This window comes from Lathamus discolor, chromosome 2, assembly GCF_037157495.1.
Source record: "Lathamus discolor isolate bLatDis1 chromosome 2, bLatDis1.hap1, whole genome shotgun sequence".
Taxonomy (NCBI): Eukaryota; Metazoa; Chordata; class Aves; order Psittaciformes; family Psittacidae; genus Lathamus; species Lathamus discolor.
Genome location: NC_088885.1, coordinates 125,221,957 through 125,241,851, shown reverse-complemented (window position 1 = coordinate 125,241,851; position 19,895 = coordinate 125,221,957). Strand labels below are relative to the sequence as shown.

Here is a 19,895-nt window from a genome sequence, read left to right as displayed (position 1 = left end):
AGTAATAAAAACTTGGAAAACACAACCCATGACAAAAGACTGAAAAACTTGAAGAGATGATGGAAAAACACAATAGTCTTCCAATAAACTAGTTTATTGCAATCAGAACAACAGCCAAACTGCTCTCAAAGTCTATTCACTAAAACAAGAAGTGAGGAAATATTTTGAAAAGAAGTGAAGATTAGTTAAAAATGAAATCTTGATTTTCAAGAAATATACAACTTCTATTAAGCTTAGTTAAGGTGTACCATCCTTGTCAGTAATGCTCCATTTTAGAAAATTACATTTAGAAATGCTTGGCATCCACAGCAGGTGTAGGGCAATGCTAATGCTTTCTGAAATCAGAAGAAATAATATCTAACTCACAGAAATTTCCTTCAGACTGACACACTCGCAATGCAAATTTTAAAGTTTCCCTTTTTTAAAAAAATTTCAGTTTTACATTAAAAAGGCCAAGGTTTCCAGGTGTTCTTTATTCATTATAAGGAAATAATAATTGTTAAGCTCAAAGGTTAAACCTAAGTTTCCAAAAAAAATTACATTTGTAGGAATACTTTGGGCTTTTACATTTCTAATGTATGTCAGAAAAAGAATCAATCGTATATTATATCCCTAATGGTATTAAAAATTACTTCCATTTTCTTAAACTCTTATGTTACAATTTCAACACGTATAGTGCTTGAGGCTACATTCCAACAAAACTAACTTTTCCATGCACTTTTACAAATATATCACACACCTAGGGATAACTTCTTTAAGCGCTGGAATGCTGTTAAGTGAAGTTAAATATAGTATTTCAGTTGAACAATAAATGTCACCTTATTTTAATACTCTGTTCATGTTAGCATAAAACAGTCACCTATGACGGCTCAACTAATGCATGAAAGCAATGATGTGTCACAGAAGTAAAGTTTTGATATGAGCACATAATGCTTTTAACGTGGCACCTTACTCTAAGTACAAAGAGCACCCTCCATTCTCAAAGAAATTGTGAAGCTGCATTTGATTTCAGCACCTCGAAAGACTCATCTGTAAATAAGCAACACAAATATACTCACCTGTTCCATCATCTACATTCTCTACCTCCATCACTTCTGTGTTTATTCTGCCCCGAAAAAGGTAACGGTGGCCATCTGTAGATGCTTTGCTGTTCTTCAATCGCCTGATAAAAGAAAGTGCAAATGAGCATGTCACTCACCACTTTTTTCAATGTTTCTGCATTATGACCTGTACACGCAGAATTTAAAGACTACAGTAAGAACCACAATACATTTATATCTGTGCTGTTGAACTGTGGAAACCATTGCTGAACGAGGCACTGCTGATGCTAATGCAAAGATCCTACCTCTGGTAAGAGTAATCAACAAACTGCTGGCTGACATGAGAGTTTATCAGGAAAGTCTCTGTCTACACAAGCTCTGTTCCAACATATATATCTGTTCCATACCTGTATGCCACTGTCTGCCATCAAGATCTATACTTTAACAGGCACATGGAAAAAGCCAAGCCACAGCACTGATCAAAACAAATGGGTATTATAGGTGCAGAGAAATATATCTGTTACCTAAATGCTACAGATAATCCAGGGCACTGCTAAAACACAGTTGGAAAAACAAGATGAAAGCTGGTTATCACATCTTTAACTACCCTGGAAAATCTTAAGCACTTGCACTGATCTGATGGACATGGCTGCGCTGATGACAGTAGAACCTGGATTTATGAAGCAACAGTTTCAGCAATTGCAGACAGTTTCCTCAACTGGACGCTGAGGTCAAAGGTGGAGTTTCCTCTGACACCATCCACAACTGTGCAGAAGCAGAGGCAAAGATAATGGTACTCAGCAGTGCTATTAGAGAGAATACTCAAAGTCTATCACATACTGGGAATCTATCAAGGATCTATCTAGTTATATGCATTCCTGGCTACTCAAAACCAGCTTCTGGATCAGAGAGACAAGCTTAAACAGTTTCAAGAGGGATGCCTGTATTCAAGAACACCCTTACTCCTCAGAAGCATAAGAGCACTGAAGAGTAACTGCAGAAGCCTGTTGCTACACTATGGAATTTTTTCCTGCAATGCAGGAAGCAGCAGCTTTCTGGCTGTTTTCCCTGATTAGAAATACAAGGCTTGAAACTCTCGAATCTGTAGAGACTTGTTTTATAACATAAGCTACAATGCTAATGTGTTTGAACTAAAAATTCATTTTGTTTACCATTCCCAGAAGAGAGTGAGTCCATCACATATAACCTGTTGCAGAAGACCGGCAAAACTGATTCTTTCTCCTCACAGTTCACTATCTGGATTCTGCATTTGTATAATTTTTTTTTCCAGTGTATGAATTAAACACACTTCTCTTTGGATGGCGAATCTCCTCTAAAAATGTTGACTTTTATATTGCAATTAATTGCAGTAAACACTTTGGTGGTAATAAAATATTCTTATGAAAAAGCATACAGAGGATTAGCTTTAATGTGAGAAAAATGTATTTCTGAAAGCATAAATTAATCACTTACCTGTGCTTCTTCTTGCAGTAAACCAAAAGGTTGTCAAAAAGAAAAAATATCCTCTCTTGGATATTTCCTGCTGAAATTTTCAATAGCAGTCCACTTCGTAGCATTTCTGTGCACGTATCTGTGATGTTGGACCCCTAAAATCAATTGGGAAAATATCATTTTTTATTCTGTGAGAACTGAAGAACTCCACAGCGATTAAGGGAAAGTTTCCTATATAAACTTACAGCCATAATGATTCTCTGGAAACACCAAGAATAGGGAAATACAACCCCCATTTTCAAAGAAGGGGAAAATGAAAGACCCGGAGAATTACAGACCAGTCAGTCTCACCTCTGTTTCTGGCATAATCTTGGAGCACAATCTCCTGGAAGGCATGCTAAGGCACATGAAAAACAACAAGGTGCTTGGTGACAGCCAGCATGGCTTCACTAAGGGGAAATCCTGCCTGACCAATTTGGTGGCCTTCTATGATGGGGCTACAGAACTGATGGATAAGGGTAAAGCAGTTGATGTCATCTACCTGGACTTCTGCAAAGCGTTTGACACTGTCCCACACAACATCCTTGTGTCTAAATTGGAGAGACATCAATTTGATGGATAGACCACTCGGTGGATAAAGAACTGGCTGGATGGGCGCACACAAGGTGTTGTGGTCAATGGCTCAATGTCCGGCTGGAGACCAGTAACGAGTGGTGTCCCTCAGGGATCAGTGGTGGGAACGGTCTTGTTTAACATCTTCATCGCTGACATGGACAGTGGGATTGAGTGCGCCCTCAGCAAGTTTGCCGATGACACCAAGCTGCGTGGTCCAGCTGATGAGCTGGAGGGAAGGGATGCCATCCAGAGGGACCTTGACACGCTTGTGAGGTGGGCTGATGCTAACCTTATGAAGTTCAACCACGACAAGTGCAAGGTCCTACACCTGGGTCAGAGCAATCCCAGGCACAGCTACAGATTGGGCAAAGAAGAGATTCAGAGCAGTCCTGCGGAGAAGGACTTGGGGGTGCTGGTCGATGAGAAAATGAACATGAGCCAGCTTCAGTGCACCCTCGCAGCCCAGAAAGCCAACCGTATCCTGGGCTGCATCAAAAGGAGCATGACCAGCAGGTCGAAGGAGGTGATCCTGCCCCTCTACTCTGCTCTCGTGAGACCTCACCTGGAGCATTGTGTGCAGTTCTGGTGTCCTTAACATAAAAAGGATATGGAACTGCTGGAACAAGTCCAGAGGAGGGCCACGAGGATGATCAGGGGACTGGAGTACCTCCCGCATGAAGATAGGCTGAGAAAGTTGGGGCTGTTCAGCCTGGAGAAGAGAAGGCTGCATGGAGACCTCATAGCAGCCTTCCAGTATCTGAAGGGGGCCTATAGGGATGCTGGGGAGGGACTCTTCGTCAGGGACTGTAGCGACAGGACAAGGGGTAATGGCTTCAAACTTAAACAGGGGAAGTTTAGATTGGATATAAGGAGGAAATTCTTTCCTGTTAGGGTGGTGAGGCACTGGAATGGGTTGCCCAGGGAGGTTGTGAGTGCTCCATCCCTGGCGGTGTTCAAGGCCAGGTTGGATGAAGCCTTGTGTGGGATGGTTTAGTGTGAGGTGTCCCTGCCTATGGCAGGGGGGTTGGAACTAGATGATCTTGACGTCCTTTCCAACCCTAACTATTCTATGATTCTATAATTAAATAGTGATTTCTAATGATGCTTAACACTAGTTTTGTATTCATTTAGGACTGCTGCAAACTAGAGGGTTTGTGGCTTTTTTGAACGGATTAAGTTTAATCACTAAGGTTTCCAAATTACATCTAGGTGGTGAGACGACTCCTTAAAAATCAGGCCAACCTCATACAATAATTCTTATCCTCACTAACTTCACTATTTAGTCAGAAACATCTGAAAATGGGGATTTACAAGACATGATCTATGCCAAGAGGAGCCTGGAAGCTGAAGCCACATGGAACCTGAATATCATTAAGATACATACTTCTACACTAAGCTAAGCTAACTGCTAAATCAAATACACCAAGATTTAAAACTCAGACAAAGCTAGCAGTGGCACGTACAACTAAGACTGCCTAGTGTAGTTCTTCCTAACATATACTGAAGACATCGGAATTTTGCTAAGCTTTACACGTTTGGGATGAAACTTCCCATGCCTCATTTTTGATTCAAGGCATATCATTCTTTCATGTTGAAAGGCCGGCATTTTCATATAGGTTAATGAAAAGAAGCTACTTTAACAAAGGATAGCCTTTTCCAAAAATATTTCTCTGAAAAAGTCATGGTATTTCTATACCATATAAAGAAAAATTTACCTCTCAAGGAAGCCTTCCTTGAACTCAGAGGTGTATTTTGCTATTCTGAAAATCCATGCTCCTGCGGGACAAAGTTCCTGTCCATGCGCTGCATGAATCCAGCCATGCAATCCTATTGATAATTATGCTTGCTGGCTGCATTGAGCACACACCCATGGCTCAAAGAGTTTCCTAACTTGAGGCAGTCAACAGTCAGCTTGGAAAACCTGCAAAAGCCAGGACTGTCATCTACACATGTTCTGAAAGACTTACGCCTGCAATAGCTGTAGTTACTTCCTCTTTTTTATCTAACCACAGTAGCCCAAAGAAAAATAGGCTCAATTAAGAGCCAAGAAGGAATCATGGGTTCTGCTCTCAGCTCTTCATCTTATTATTCATCCTTTTTGTGTCACAGTCCTGAATATTGAGCAATAGCTCAGACTGCTCTAAGGAGAACGCAGCCTGTTTACAGAAATTATAAGAAAAACTGCATAACCATCACACTGGAACATAATTCAGGTCTCTAAATAGAGCAGCTTCAGTATCAGTATTAACTAATCACTCTTGTTTCCATTTAGGATCAAATGAGCCAAAAAGGAACATCATCTATAGCCAGTACATCATACTTCCCTTCCTAGGACAGCATCAGCACCAGAAGCTGACATACTAATTTTACAGTTTTATTTGAGACCGATCACTGAAACACCTTAAAAGCATACTCAGTAATATAAATTCAGCATAAATTTCAGCTGTACTTAATGCTTGCTGACCACAACTACAGAAATGCAGATTTTTTTCATTCCATCGCTTTTGTGCATTAAGTAGGATAAACAGTACCACAAGCTGCTTTTAAAATTAGCTGGAATATTGGTAATAATTTGCATTTTAAAAGGTTGGGAATTTTTTAAAGATTTTCAGTTTGTTTTTACAGAAAACTTCAGCTTTGCTGGAAAATTGTAATCTTTTGTAGGGAAGACAAAAAAATGCAGCTTAAGGCTTCAAAATTGTACCAGCAGTTTCAGCTTCCTACCAAAGGATGTATTTTTTCACATTTTATTTGAAGTCTTCATTTTCACTGTAGAAAAATACCTTTTCCCCACAGTCCTTGCAAGATTTGCTACTGTGCCAGCACCGTGTCATAAAATACCCTATTTTATACATACTTCAAACATCTACAATTCAGGCTACTTGAATTATCAAGATTCGCCTCAATCATGATTCAAGTTCAACATTACAATACAGCAGTGTGCATTACCCGTATCACACTGCTACACTTTGCTATTGTTTTCCTCTTTAGTTTCCTTCTGCCAGATGATGAAAATAACATTCTAGAGATACTTTTTTCCCTTCAGAGACCTCCTGTCCAAATACTGAACAGTGTTAACTTCACTTACTCAATACCTTTTGACAAGATCACAACCCATACTGGTGTGGCCACAGGTCAGTGAATTTTGTTATTGCTGTTTTATTTGCTGAAGTCCAGGGGTATAAGGTAAGACGATCGTAAGTCACATCTGGCAGTCCTACATAATGCTCCTAACGCAGAGAAGTCCCCTGCCACCCTCTTGCCTATGGAAAACTGTTAGACTCAGCCTGTCCCTAGACATGGGTGGGGTGGGCATGGAGCTGACAAGGAGCAAAGAGGAAGGGCATATCATGTGAAAGCACTGCTGTCTGTACACCTCCTCTCTACCAGTTCCTGAGGGATGAAAAACATGCCCGAAGAAGAATAGGGTAGAGGGCACACAAACGCTGCCATATCCATCATGCAGTTCCAAGGATGACTAACAACTACTAATGTTTTCATGAAGGATATTGCTACATCTTGAACCTCCACATGGGTTTACAGCAGAAACACCAAGCTATAGTTGATGTCCAGCCCAGTAGGATAATTCATTTATCTAACTCTGAGCTACCCCTCTCATAGTAGAAAGCTCAAGGCTACACTAACAGAGGAGAAGTCACCTTGTCCCAGAAGCACGAAGCTAAAATTGAACTACACTATCTACAAGCAATACTTTCGGAAAAATGTATTACCGAAAACATCTAACACAACCATGTTTTCATTAAATGTTTGTATTGAAACTACCTGGGAAATGTCAAATATAAGCAATTTGAACCTGAAAAATAATTTGCTATTTCAAAGTTTTCATAAGCATGTACATTTTTTACTCAGTGCTTGCAAGGGAAGATCATATAGTTGCTCAACCTAAATGTAAAATCACTACTACTATGCTACAATTCATTTTTCTATGCATTTAAAGTACCTGCAATTAGAGGTGATGGAGTAGTATGAGTGAAACCAGACTTTTTGTGATATGTCAATTTGAAAATGCCTTGTAGAAACAAACATGTTTTGATCATATTAAAAAATAAAATAAAAAAAAAAAAATCCAACAACAAAACCCCAAAACAAAACAAAAAACCCAACACATAAAAGACTCATTTGGAAAAAGCTAACCTGCAAACCAGGCTTATACTGTGAATCTAGATCAGATTTTCCTCCCCCTATCCTAATGAGTCACTGAAGACTCCAAATACCTAGCTGTAAAGCAGTCCTCTACTGTGGACAGCACTGGGACCAAGGGCTCTGGTTTTTCAGGCTAAAAGCCCATAAGATCTCAGAGCCTTCAGGCTACTTAGGTAAAACTGGCTTCAGCTGCCATTCAGTCACCTATCATTCCACCAAGGCAATAGCTCAGGCAAGGTCTGAAATGTGGGCTACTATGAGTACATCACAAAATAAATGCATTTTAAATGCACTGGAAGGAGAGAGACTATATGCAAGAAATCTGCAACAATATCCCCACTCATCCTTCAGCCATGACATACCCATCTTTGACATCAAAAAATGACCTTTATTACCTTGAAATGAAAAGCAGCATTTGTATGTTTCATTTTGTAACAACAGCTACATAGCTACATATTCTGGCCAAATCAGTCAAACATGAAAGTCTGACCATACTGACTCAATGGCGAGCACATTAACAGTGATAAAAGTCAGAAATTACATATATTTATGTGCTCTTGCACATGGGCACAGGAAAGAGAAATTTAATAGACAAAAGGTCTAAATTATCTAGAATTTAAAACAGAAATCTCCATTAAAATACTACTTTATGATATAGCACAATGGAAAGGAACAGAACACCCCATGCTATTGTCACTAAGTTGGCCTGTGACTCAGACTGGGTTGTTCAGTTTCCAGCTTACAACAAATGTAACAATTTTATTTTTTAATTCCCTCACTGAAACATCCACGCAGATTTTCCTGACAGACTCCTTCAGCTGTTGAGCCATTCTCCAGCTGAGACAGCCACCTACACAAGTTCTGAATTCAGGCCAATAAATTTAAGCACTTAGGAAATTAAGTGAGAAAGTCATTATACTCAAAATTTTCGTTCTTGAAACAGATGTGCCATTTTTCCATGAATCTGTATTTTTATCATAATAAACACAAGCTTCATTTTATGACACTCATGTATAGGAATTCAAGTCATGCTTTGATCAGATTCTAAAAATAGTCTTTTCTTTTTCTTTTCCCCCCCTTTCCTTCTAGTTGGGGCCAAGCAATGTGCTAAGCATTTCCTTCTGGAAGGAAATCTCCAACAAGTTTGCCTCTTTATTTTTAGGCAATGCAGAAAACCAGATGTTTATTTAATTAAATCCACTCTCATACATTGCATTCAGAGATTTTCTTGCAGTTGTTGTTGGGAATCATTCAGAAAAGCTGTAAAACATGCTTTTATACATGATTTTTACCATTTCAAGGACTAACCGTATAGTATGCTTGAAAAACGATGCATGTATTAAGAACAGGGCAACTTCACCAGATTGGGCACCCTGTGGTTGCCATGTGGTAACATCAAACCTGATCAGCCAAACCACATTAAACACAACATAACTGTACTGAAAAAAATCTATTTTAAGACAATGGCACTTTTCCAGAGATCAAGCACAAGTGAAATCCTAAGATTAAATCTGGGGAAGAAAATAGGAAAAAACAAACAAACAAGGTTGGAAGGAAATCACTATATTACGGTTCACAGAATACGTTCTGAATACAGAGAGCATAAATCTCAGTTTCAAACACTTCTGTCTATATTGTTACCCTTCCTTATTGTTACTTTTGCTCATTAATATATTTCCAAAAGCAAACATATTTATTACTTCATGTTTGACTAAGAATTCAGAAAAAAATGAATGCAGAAAAGTGGATTCCCTTCTCAGAAATGTGAGAACGACACGTTCTTATACAACTTATACGACTAATAACAAACTGAGATAGTAATGCTGTAACTTTATATTTGAGTGTGTTCATTAATATGGATTTGACAAATATATGTAAGACTCAGACACTGAAAGCAAGAAGAAGAATCTTAATCACTGCAGCACAATAGAAAACTTACTTGAAAGTTGAAAATAATAGTAGAGTCAGTTATAAACAGTAAGTATTATTTAAAAATTTCCTTGCCATATAAACTTTAGTAATGCAAATGCTTGCTATTGCTTCTACCATGAAGTTATTGTACAAGCATGTCTAACAAATTTTAAAGTTCACATACACTAATCTTTCCAAGTTACTGCTGATGACAGCAAGTTCAAGCTAATAACAAAAAGAAACTTAATTTCACCTAGTCTAAATAAGCAGCTGTTAAGGTATTTGCTTCTTTTGGAAAGTGTTAGGTCAACGAGACCTCCTCTCAATTACAGTGTTTAGAGTTTTACTTTATTTAAGTAGTCCTGTGTTTTATGTTCAAAACTGACTTATTAAAAAAATACTTACATTGCTTGCTTTTCATTTCTTACATATGAACCTTACTCCCACCTCAGTGTGGGCAGCTCAGATGTTTCAATACAGAACACCTAAGGCAAATCAAATATATACAAATAGGACTTGGGGGCTGTTGGTCAATGAGAAAATGAACATGAGCCAGCTTCAGTGCACCCTCGCAGCCCACAAAGCCAACCGTATCCTGGGCTGCATCAAAAGGAGCGTGACCAGCAGGTCGAAGGAGGTGATCCTGCCCCTCTGCTCTCGTGAGACCTCACCTGGAGTATTGTGTGCAGTTCTGGTGTCCTCAACATAAAAAGGACATGGAACTGCTGGAACAAGTGCAGAGGAGGGCCACAAGGATGATCAGGGGAGTGGAGCACCTCCTGTATGAAGATAGGCTGAGGAAGTTGGGGCTGTTCAGCCTGGAGAAGAGAAGGCTGCGTGGAGACCTCATAGAAGCCTTCCAGTATCTGAAGGGGGGCCTGTAAGGATGCTGGGGGAAGGACTCTTCATTAGGGATTGCAGTGACAGGACAAGGGGTAACGGGTTAAAACTTAAACAGGGGAGATTTAGATCGGATATAAGGAGGAAATTCTTTCCTCTTAGGGTGGGGAGGCACTGGAATGGGCTGCCCAGGGAAGCTGTGAAGGCTCCATCCCTGGAGGTGTTCAAGGCCGAGCTGTACAGAGCCTTGGGTGACATGTGTAGTGTGAGGTGTCCCTGCCCATGGCAGGGGAGTTGGAACTAGATGATCTTAAGGTCCTTTCCAACCCTAACTATTCTATGATTCCATGATTATATGATCCACATTTATCTTTCTGTATAAATGAATTACAGTGTTCAAAATAATGTAACAGGAAGATTCTGATGCTACAACTACTTGATCTTGCAGTTGCCTAAGGGAAATGGTGGCTCTTCTGGATACTATTGAAAACACTAGCTCAGAAATAGACCTATGGTTTCTTCATAGAACTAAATCATTAAAGCTCTTCCATTTGAAAACTGAAATAAATAAATAAAACCAAAACCAAATCTTACACAGATTCTCTTGAATACATTTGTTTAGCTCAGCCAACAGTAAAGAACTATCTACAAGCTGACAAACACGGACTTAGTGCTTAATCAAAATAATATTTTTTCTCAACCACTGCTGTTAGGCAGGCACTGACAGCAGTAAAATCAAAGCAACAGTTAAATTAGGATTTACAGATGTGCATGTGTGCACACACACATGTTAATGTAAATGGTCAATATTCCAAGTCCAACACCAAACACTGCCCTCTCTCCTGGAAGTCTGCTATTTTGTACGGTGGTGCTCAGTCACGGGCAACACTGAATTTGAAGAATAGAACCCAAATGAAAGTTGTGTTTCACAGAACTGAGGAGCTCACGCTCACAAAAACAGGGCAATATATGTTTGTTGAAAACTGTTATTCCCTCATCAATATACAAAACAACAAATCTACAATAGTACCTCCCATCCTTCCACATGAGACTGCCATTCTTCCAAAAACTCTAATTTCTCCATTTGTCTCTTGGCTTCATTTATGTTGGAACAGACAGCTTTCATGGCCTGGAGGGCTTCCATTAGTGCCGCATAGTCACTGTGCTTCCTTGGAGTCCGCTTCAGTAACTCCTATTTAGACATTTAAAAAAAAAAGCAAAGAAAAAAGGAAACCTGTCTTTGATCTCTACGTGTACATTACAGGAGGCTTAAACTGAATAGCATACAAAATCAAGAAGTAGCCAGACCTCTATATTACAAAGTGTAAAAATAATAAACCCTACAGCACTGTGTCCTCGTAGGACACTAAAACTCAAAGAAATAAATTACTAACAGTAAAAATAGTCAGTACTTTGGAATTAGTACTTAGTTTGCCTTTCAGCTACTTTCTCACTCCAGCAATGTTTCTTCATGTTGAGCTTCAGTTTGGGGTTTGATTTTTTTGGTTGTTGGCTTTTTATATATGCCACAGAATGGAACTGTTCAACAATAAGAATAACAATTCTGCTTAAAAATGTTGGTTTATTCATGTCAAAGTTAGCACCTGCCTCTCCTGCAACTCTGGGTAAAACCCATCTTCCTTTAGCTCCACACTACTGTTTAATCTAGTGCAATATGCCAGAGCACTGAATAATATCTCAGGTGACTCACTGATTTCAGATGCTTACTGGTAATGGCAGCCACACTAAAACACAGAAGTGGAGTTGCCAGTATTCAAGATTTCCCATCTCAAACTATCAACTGCCTGTTTACAGCTGGACTGACTATGGACAGCCTTCAGCACACACCCTGACTGAGACATAGGTACACTTCCCTGGCACCCTAAGGCTGCTGCCACCACACCCTGTATTTGAATTTATTTAACATATATATATTCATTTCATTGTCCCCTAGAGTAATTCATTAGTCATTTTCCCCTGTTTGTCTGTAGATCCTTCATTCAAAAAATAGAATATAAAAATAATTTTAGAATAGGCCAAGGGAACTGTAAAACCACAGATACCTGGGATGAATCAAACCTCAATGCAATTATCATATCCTTTAACTTGTTTAAAAAACCTTTATTTGAACATGTTTACTTTTAGGGTTTTATGTCAGTGCAATGAAATTCATATGGCTCATAGCTGGCATTGTTTCAGATCTAAACTCACACATGCATTGTGAAAAACACTGTTCAATAATCACGTTTCAAGCAGGTTCAGAGCAAAATCTGCTCCGGCTTTTCTTTCACTGTTTGAAACAATAAACAATATTAGGCCTCCATTTGTTAAGCAAAATTTGTTTCAAATATTTACTGTCATGATGGTTGTATTACTTTGTTTCCTAACATGGAAAAAAAAAAATCAGTAACTCAGTTTTTAATATCTAACGATTATCAGCACATTTAACATTTTTAAGTTTTAAATTGTAACAATATTAAAAGAATAAACATAGAAATGCACATAGAACCACCTACAGCATCCTACCATTACTCTAGGGCTTTCTTACAAATAATTTTCATAAATATTTTTCATTTACAGTTTGCTGATGGTAAATTAGACTCATCAAAGCATGTCACTAAAAACTCTGCTAGCCCAAGCATTTAAGCAAGACCATGGTCAAACCCAGCTGAAATCAGTCTCATTAAACTCCCTTTAAATGGCTCACTTCTGTTCCAACAATGGTGAGGCAACATTACAACTAGATGCAGAAGGAAGCTAATCATCTTGACCCAGCCAGACTCCTCAGTTCTTTTAATACTGATGTCAAAAGACCTGCCACTAGCTTTAATGACAGCATGTCTGGGTCCAATACCTAATAAAGAGATTATTCACTGTGCAGAGAGATTGTTCCTGCTGTTCAGAAATATGCTTAGCAAATAGTTTTATACACAAAGTTTAAAGTCCTAGATAAAAAAACACTCGAAATACCTTCAAAAGAAGGGGATACTTGCATATTCTCTGTATTGGTGTTACCAGATATCCCTCCAATGGTACGTCTGTGTTCTTGCGCCCTCCAAGAAGCATGCAATTCTAGAATGAGAACAGTTTCATAAATTACTAAAAAATACAAGAAAATTATGAGAAATAAAGACAGGGTATATGAACACAGCAATATTGGTTAAGCTGTAAGTAATGAGGGAGGTATGCAAGACTGACAAAAGAACAGGATTGAAAACATGCACAGGCGTGTACTCTATCATACATGACAAGGAAGCCACAATGGACTTAGGCAGGCATCTCCCCTAGCTACCTGCTTCTGATAAAGAGAGGCCATTTTTAAAGTTTAAAAATGAAAGACAGTGAATAAAATGCCAAAAATCTGCTTTCATACTTCAACAAACAAACAAAAATCATTCAGGGTGACTACTCTAGGTGCTGTTGCTTCTAAAAGATGTGTTTGTAATATTAAGTAGCACCAACGATGGTTTGGAAGGCTTGAACCTGGCCATCCTATACACACCCACCAAAAAAGTGTTCTGTTTACATGCTTCTATAGTTAAACGTGATGGGCAACAAACAAAATGCCCTTAGTCATGGGATAAAAAAATACATAAATTTTCACAAGACACCCAACTATGGAAGCAGAGAATACATGAATTGTGGAAGCACCCATGAAAAAGAGCAGAGAGAAAGAGAAAAGAGTAAGGGCTATCTGGCATAACAAAGCATGCAAGGGACATCACAGCAAATATTTGGAATTGCTGTAATTAAAGTGTAAGTACATAATGACCTAAAGAAATGATGAAAGCTGTTTTACTGAGAGATGAGAAGGAATTGTGATGCAATGGTATGAGATAATCTACAGCTTCAAAGTGCAAGATGTCTAAACTGAGACAACAACTGCTAAACAAAAGTAATTTAACACAGCCAGATGGTGTGCTGACGCAGGCCACAAATGTGGATGCAGACATATTGTTGATAGAACAGGGGCTACAAAAGTGGGTGGCTGCTCCCAACGTACAACTCCCAGCATACATACCCCATAACCAGTGCTGCTATGGGGATCTCTACACCCACCCTTAAGTCTCTGCCTTGTACTCACATTTAACCAGCTTCTGTCTCATACTAGAGGATCCTATATTCCAAAGTATCTCACTTAATCTGCCGACTAAAAAGCTTTATTGATAAAGGACTGAGCAAGATAATGACAATGCAGACTACAGGTTTATATAACCACTGTCTCTATACTTGAAGGCTCACAAGTCTAGTTTCAGCTCCCCATTATTTATAGATAATGACAATCTCTAAATGACCTGAACTGTTCTGTCTGGCTAGAAAGCTTCAACTGTATCAGACAGCTATCACACAGTCAGATCTCCTGTTTTCCAGGTTAGACTGATGCCACTTATTCTACAGCCACATCTTGAATCTACAAGAAACCCAAAGCAGACACAAAAGCCCTGTGCATGTGCCCAGGAGTACATAACAGTAACACATCATGAACCGCCCATAACTGCACACTTCACTTCCTTTCTCACAAAACACACTTTTTGCAATCTTTCTCCAGAGTATTTTGCTCTGTAGCAAATGTCTCTGTAGTCAGCATTCACTCCTTCTTGAGTCTGGCTGTGCTGTTCCCAATACAAGAACCACGTGCGTGAGGCTTCCCAATCTGGGGCAAGATGAAGGATACTGTGTCAACCACTAAGAAAAAATAGGACAACTTTGAATCTGTTTTCAGGTATGAATGGAACACTGGTAAGTAAGTAACTCTTAGCAAAAAGGCAGATGGCGTTTCATGCCACTCCGTACTCTCTTACAATAAAGAAATTCACACGCCGCTCATTAATTTGGCTGTAAGTAAAAGCAGCTAGGGAGTCAGATCCAGTATCTTTCAAAAAATGCAGTGACCTGCGACAGGTTGACTTCACCAAGAACTCTGTCAGCAGCAGTTAAAGCCTGCTGTATGCTAAAAATAATTAATGAAATTAAGTAAAACTTGTGATACTGCCACCATCGGCCATCATCTTTTTTTCACCACATCTGTGATGCTTCGCTCGTAGTGTCATTTGCTCTCCAGTCCCAAAATGCAAGAACTGGATCTGATTACTATGAAATCTGGTATCTTATCCATGGGCACCATCTCAGGTATTTAAGTTCCAATATAGCAGGCCCCACATTACAAAGCTGACCTTGTTATCACATGACATCAGGAAGAAAAAACACAAAAATCATTCCACGCTGAATCCTTCTTTTAACAACTAATGTTAACTATTAGGAAACTCAGTATTTACACGGAAACTGGTTTTGCTGTTGAGAAAATCATGAGGACTGTCATACTTGCAATTAAAAACAAACCCTGTTTGTTTTATAAGGTGAAAAACTAATTGTGTTGCTGTCTATATTGACCTCAGATTGTCAGCATCTAAACTCAGGATGTTTACTCTATGATCCATAACAAAACATTTTTCTGCCTAGCAATGGTGTTAGAGTACCAGAACATGGACCTTCTCTTCAGAAGTTCTGATGACTCCTTCAGCTTCTTTTCCATAATTTCCTTCCTTATTCCTCTTCATCTATCTTATCTTATTCTTTTTGCTTTCTACAGACACAGCTGGATTTACACCCTTGTCTCTTGGCCAGCAAGTTCAAGGCACACTGCCTAATGCTTTGTTATGCATGCATCCAATGCAGCAGTGAAAATATGATGTACGCAACCCCTTCCTCTGGAAACACCCAACTGAAACTGCCTGCTAACTACTTGCAGGTGTGCTTGTTACATGGTGGAGGTGACAGAAGTAACAATCCACTGTCCCATCACAAAGTACTAAGTTAGATCAACAGTTGAAAGTTTATTTACCAAAAGAAAGGTCCGCACTGTTCTTATTTTGTTAAGGTCAAGGAGAACTTTCTGTGCCTTCTCGTGATTACTGCAATATTCATCATAAATACGGAATTTTTCTTTCTGCAGAAACAAAGAAATATATTGTTCTTCATTTGCCATTTTGAGGCTTTTTTTAATTAATGAAACATGAAATGAACATTTTTCAAAGATGGATAGCTAATATAGTCTTCATTTCAGAAGGTCAGCTCTTTGTCCTACGTTCATTATTTGATATTCAGTCTCAAACTAGAATTACGAACAGTCTGGAAGCATCACTTGGGAATTTCAGTCACAGAACACCAGGTCGAAAGGGACCTCAGGGACCATCTGGTCCAACCTTTCTTGGCAAAAGCACCCTCTAGACATGATGGCCCAGCACCCTGCCCAGCCAAATCATAAAGCGTCCAATGCTGGGGAATCCGCTGCTTCCCTGGGGAGATTATTCCAATGGCTGATTGTTCTCATTCTGAAAAATTTTCCTCTTTTGTCAAACCGTAATCTCCCCAGGATTACCTTGTACTATCACCGCTCACGTTTTCCATGTGACTCCTTGTGAAAAGGAGACATCCAGGGAGAAAACAGAGTGGCTTATTTGCTGGTATCACTACCTATTTTGTCTGCAAACACTTGTTTGCAAATGCGATCCATACTTTTCCAGTCAAAAACTGATCTTACTCAACTTCTGGAATATGTTTCCACAAACAATTAATCATTTTCTCCTCGCACAACAAATAAACAAAGACTTAGCAAACAAATGGGACTCTAACCAGAGGTAACAATGAAACCTAGACTTTTTTGCTAGGCCTGTAACTCAAAGCAGACTAAATTGTCCTGATTTTGCAGAGCTCTTTAACACTGACATCCTGTTTTTCTCCAACAGGAAAAATAACACTGAGAGAAAACAATTTCTACAGGACATACAAACATACTTATGGAGGTACTGCAGTTGCCAGAAGTAAAATAAATTCACAGTCCAGAACCATGGAGATATTTTACCCAGCGTATGCAGTTCTTTGTTAAATATTCACATTTTTGCCTGGCATCAAAGGGGAATAAAAAAAAAAAAAAAAAAAAGAAGGCGTATTATTACTTTTGCTGTTTCATGCAACCCTGGTCCTGGTACCTCCAACCCATGCACAGGCACCAGCCTTGCCCATGCTGCAGGGCTGTTTGGCAGCCTGGGCTAATTTGGTGAATATACAGATGATGACACAATAAAATTCTGCCCATTTTGTACTTTCTTTCTTCACTCTCCTTCCCCCTCTGCTTTTTTGAAACTATGTAATCAAGTCATATGTTGTCATCATGACTATGTACACTCATCACGATGTAATTAATAAAGACAACTAATAAAGGAAAAAAGTGAAATAAGCCTGTAATAGAAGACAGCCTACATAATGAAGAAAGCAGGTTCCAACTTCATGCTGTGCGTTAGGTTCTGGCTGTAAGCACTCCTCCACCAGGGAAAGGAAGTTTTTGTGAACTGCAAGAATATCTTCAATATTTGAAAACAATGTCTGCAAAAGAATAAAACATACATAAATAAAACATCGGATAAAAAAACAGAAGAAATATGCAATTATGAGACTAACCTTAACTGTCTCTTCTGTGACATTTTTATCTACTTTGGCTGCAGCACATTGGATCATTCGGTGAAGGAAAGCCTGCATGAAACAAGAGAAATAAGGAAAAAGTTATTCCAGGAAGACTTCAGCTTTTGGCATTTTATGCTTATAATTTCTTTCCCAAATTTCTTATGCTTTGGATATAAAGCCACATCAGTATATTATTCAGAATCCAAACCAAGTATTTTAAAGTATTTAGTAGTCCTGTTATCCTAAGATGATATAAAACCCTATCTATATAGTGTTGGAAAGAATTACATACTGAAACATTAAAGAGCCTGAGAAACTGAACATTCTACCCTGGACTCATAATGCAATCAAGCAAGAGCAAAATGAGCCACTTTCAAATTCTTGTTCTAGCACTTTACAAATTGACTACAAGCCAAGCCAAAATAAGCCACTAATTTCTAAATTAAAACTACTCAGGAGATACTATTATTAAATGTAACTTCTACCACAGTAACCACACGTAAGATTTCTGATGTACTAATAATCAAACCTACTGTAAATTAAATTGGCTTAAACAACAGTCAGCTGTACCTGGTTTTGCTTAATGAAAATGTCTGGTCTTTCCTCCCCAAGAGCCTCATTCTTGGAGATCAAATGAGAATTTAGTAACACCACTAATGAAATAGCAAAAGAGTAAGTTCTTTTTATATTTCACATTCAAGAACTGGAAACAGCAAGAAGAAAAGATGTACAGTAAGTCATTCCAAAAGAAGCAAGTCACATTTCAGGTACAAAGGATAGAATTCATTTTTATGAATTTGTTCCATTACAAACACGTGGTACATTCTGAAAGTCTCTACACACTGGAGACTAAAATCTTACATTGATAATTCTTCACACAAACATGCATATTCTTCAGTCATTAAGAACTGACACCGTAAGTGCACAAATGTCATGTCATTCAGAACCATTTCGCTTCAAGTCACTGTTCATTGTATGCCGTACACAAACTCATCTAAATTCTGGCATGGTGCACATTCTATAAGAAAGGCAATAAATAAGCCATATATGGAAGGATAGCAGTCACAGCACCCCTTTTTTATCTCTCTGCTGGGAGTTAAAACATTCTCATTCCCAAGCAGTGATTCTTCCTCTTGTGAACAGAACTATGTAACTGGCATTACACATTTTTATTGCTGAAGAGACAAATCTAGTTATCCAGGCCATAAACAGAATTAAGTTTGGATCACTGACAGCATATTGTATGTTTCATATCACTCTCTACAGTGATATGGATTTTCTACTTCTTTAAACTCCTCTTTTGCCCTGACTATTCGTGCTTTCTTTCTGATGTTTTATTGATGGCAAAAGATTGCATTAACTCATTTGCAGCAGTTAACTGTTGATGGATGACAGCCCTTTATATCCTTCCTTGCTATGAATATCCACAGGGGTTATGGCAAATTTGCTGTGCACATTGCCTGCACAGTGTACAGACAATCCCACATACAGTGAAAGCCTGATTTACTGCATGACTCTTCATTAATTTTTGAAAGTTTACAATAAGCCAGCCAACAATATTCAATACACTTCAAAATTGAGACGGGGGGATGGACGACGACGGATGACAACGATGGAATATCACAAGAACTACCTCTGAAACTCGTGTCTGTTTTTGCTATCTGTAATCTCTCTTTGTTCACATTATTTCCCCATAGACCAAACATACTGCTCATCCGCACTTATGTTATCCCGGGAGATCTTCATTTCCTGTAACTGTGAAGGAAGGTGAACATTCAGTTGGCTGAAGGCGAAACCTGAGAACGATCTGGGAGCTGACGCATTAGTTATTCTCAAGTGATTCAATACACTAGCCAAGAGTCATGAGGTCAAAAAGAGTATATATCAGCTGCAATAAACAGTTATCCAAGCAGCACTGTCCCAGATCCCACATCTGCAGAGATCAGAAACTGAATCCAGGAAAATCCAAACTCTTGCAGAACCCAGATACAAGACACTAATTAGGGTAGGGAGACCTAGGACAACTTCAGCCCCTTCCAGCAACTTTGCACAAGTCCGTATATGGTTTCTGTACCCATGTTGCTGAAGCAGTGTAGTCATGATGCCAGTCATTCCTAAAGATTTGCCACTTGTCATCCCTAGCAATGCAGATTTGCTTCCTGAAAAAATCATAATATCATGCCCCACAAATCAATAGATGCAATCATCTGAATCTTTCAGAGCACTTACATGAGCACTACGAAGCCACACATATCTCAAATTAACTGGTATAATCCCACATTTTCAAGAGGAGTGATGTAAGAGAATTCAGGGGCGTGCAGGCAGGCATGGAGCTGTCTACTTCCATCCACCTCCCACCAAGACCCTCCTTGGTGGACTTCACCAGCTGCGAAGTGAGTAATGCAAAGCAAT

At 38.9% G+C, this 19,895-nt stretch overlaps 1 protein-coding gene across 1 annotated transcript in view; it reads right to left on the bottom strand.

Annotated features, from left to right (window-relative positions):
* The window catches only part of PREX2 (phosphatidylinositol-3,4,5-trisphosphate dependent Rac exchange factor 2), a 176,251-nt gene that overhangs the window by 110,497 nt on the left and 45,859 nt on the right, over positions 1 to 19,895 (bottom strand). The window contains exons 3-9 of the mRNA XM_065668406.1: positions 17,481 to 17,552; positions 17,283 to 17,405; positions 15,865 to 15,969; positions 12,993 to 13,094; positions 11,053 to 11,214; positions 2,514 to 2,647; positions 1,059 to 1,162 (exon numbers count right to left, since the gene is read on the bottom strand). Coding sequence (XP_065524478.1) covers positions 1,059 to 1,162; positions 2,514 to 2,647; positions 11,053 to 11,214; positions 12,993 to 13,094; positions 15,865 to 15,969; positions 17,283 to 17,405; positions 17,481 to 17,552 — 802 coding nt within the window. The remainder of the gene's footprint in view (positions 1 to 1,058; positions 1,163 to 2,513; positions 2,648 to 11,052; positions 11,215 to 12,992; positions 13,095 to 15,864; positions 15,970 to 17,282; positions 17,406 to 17,480; positions 17,553 to 19,895) is intronic.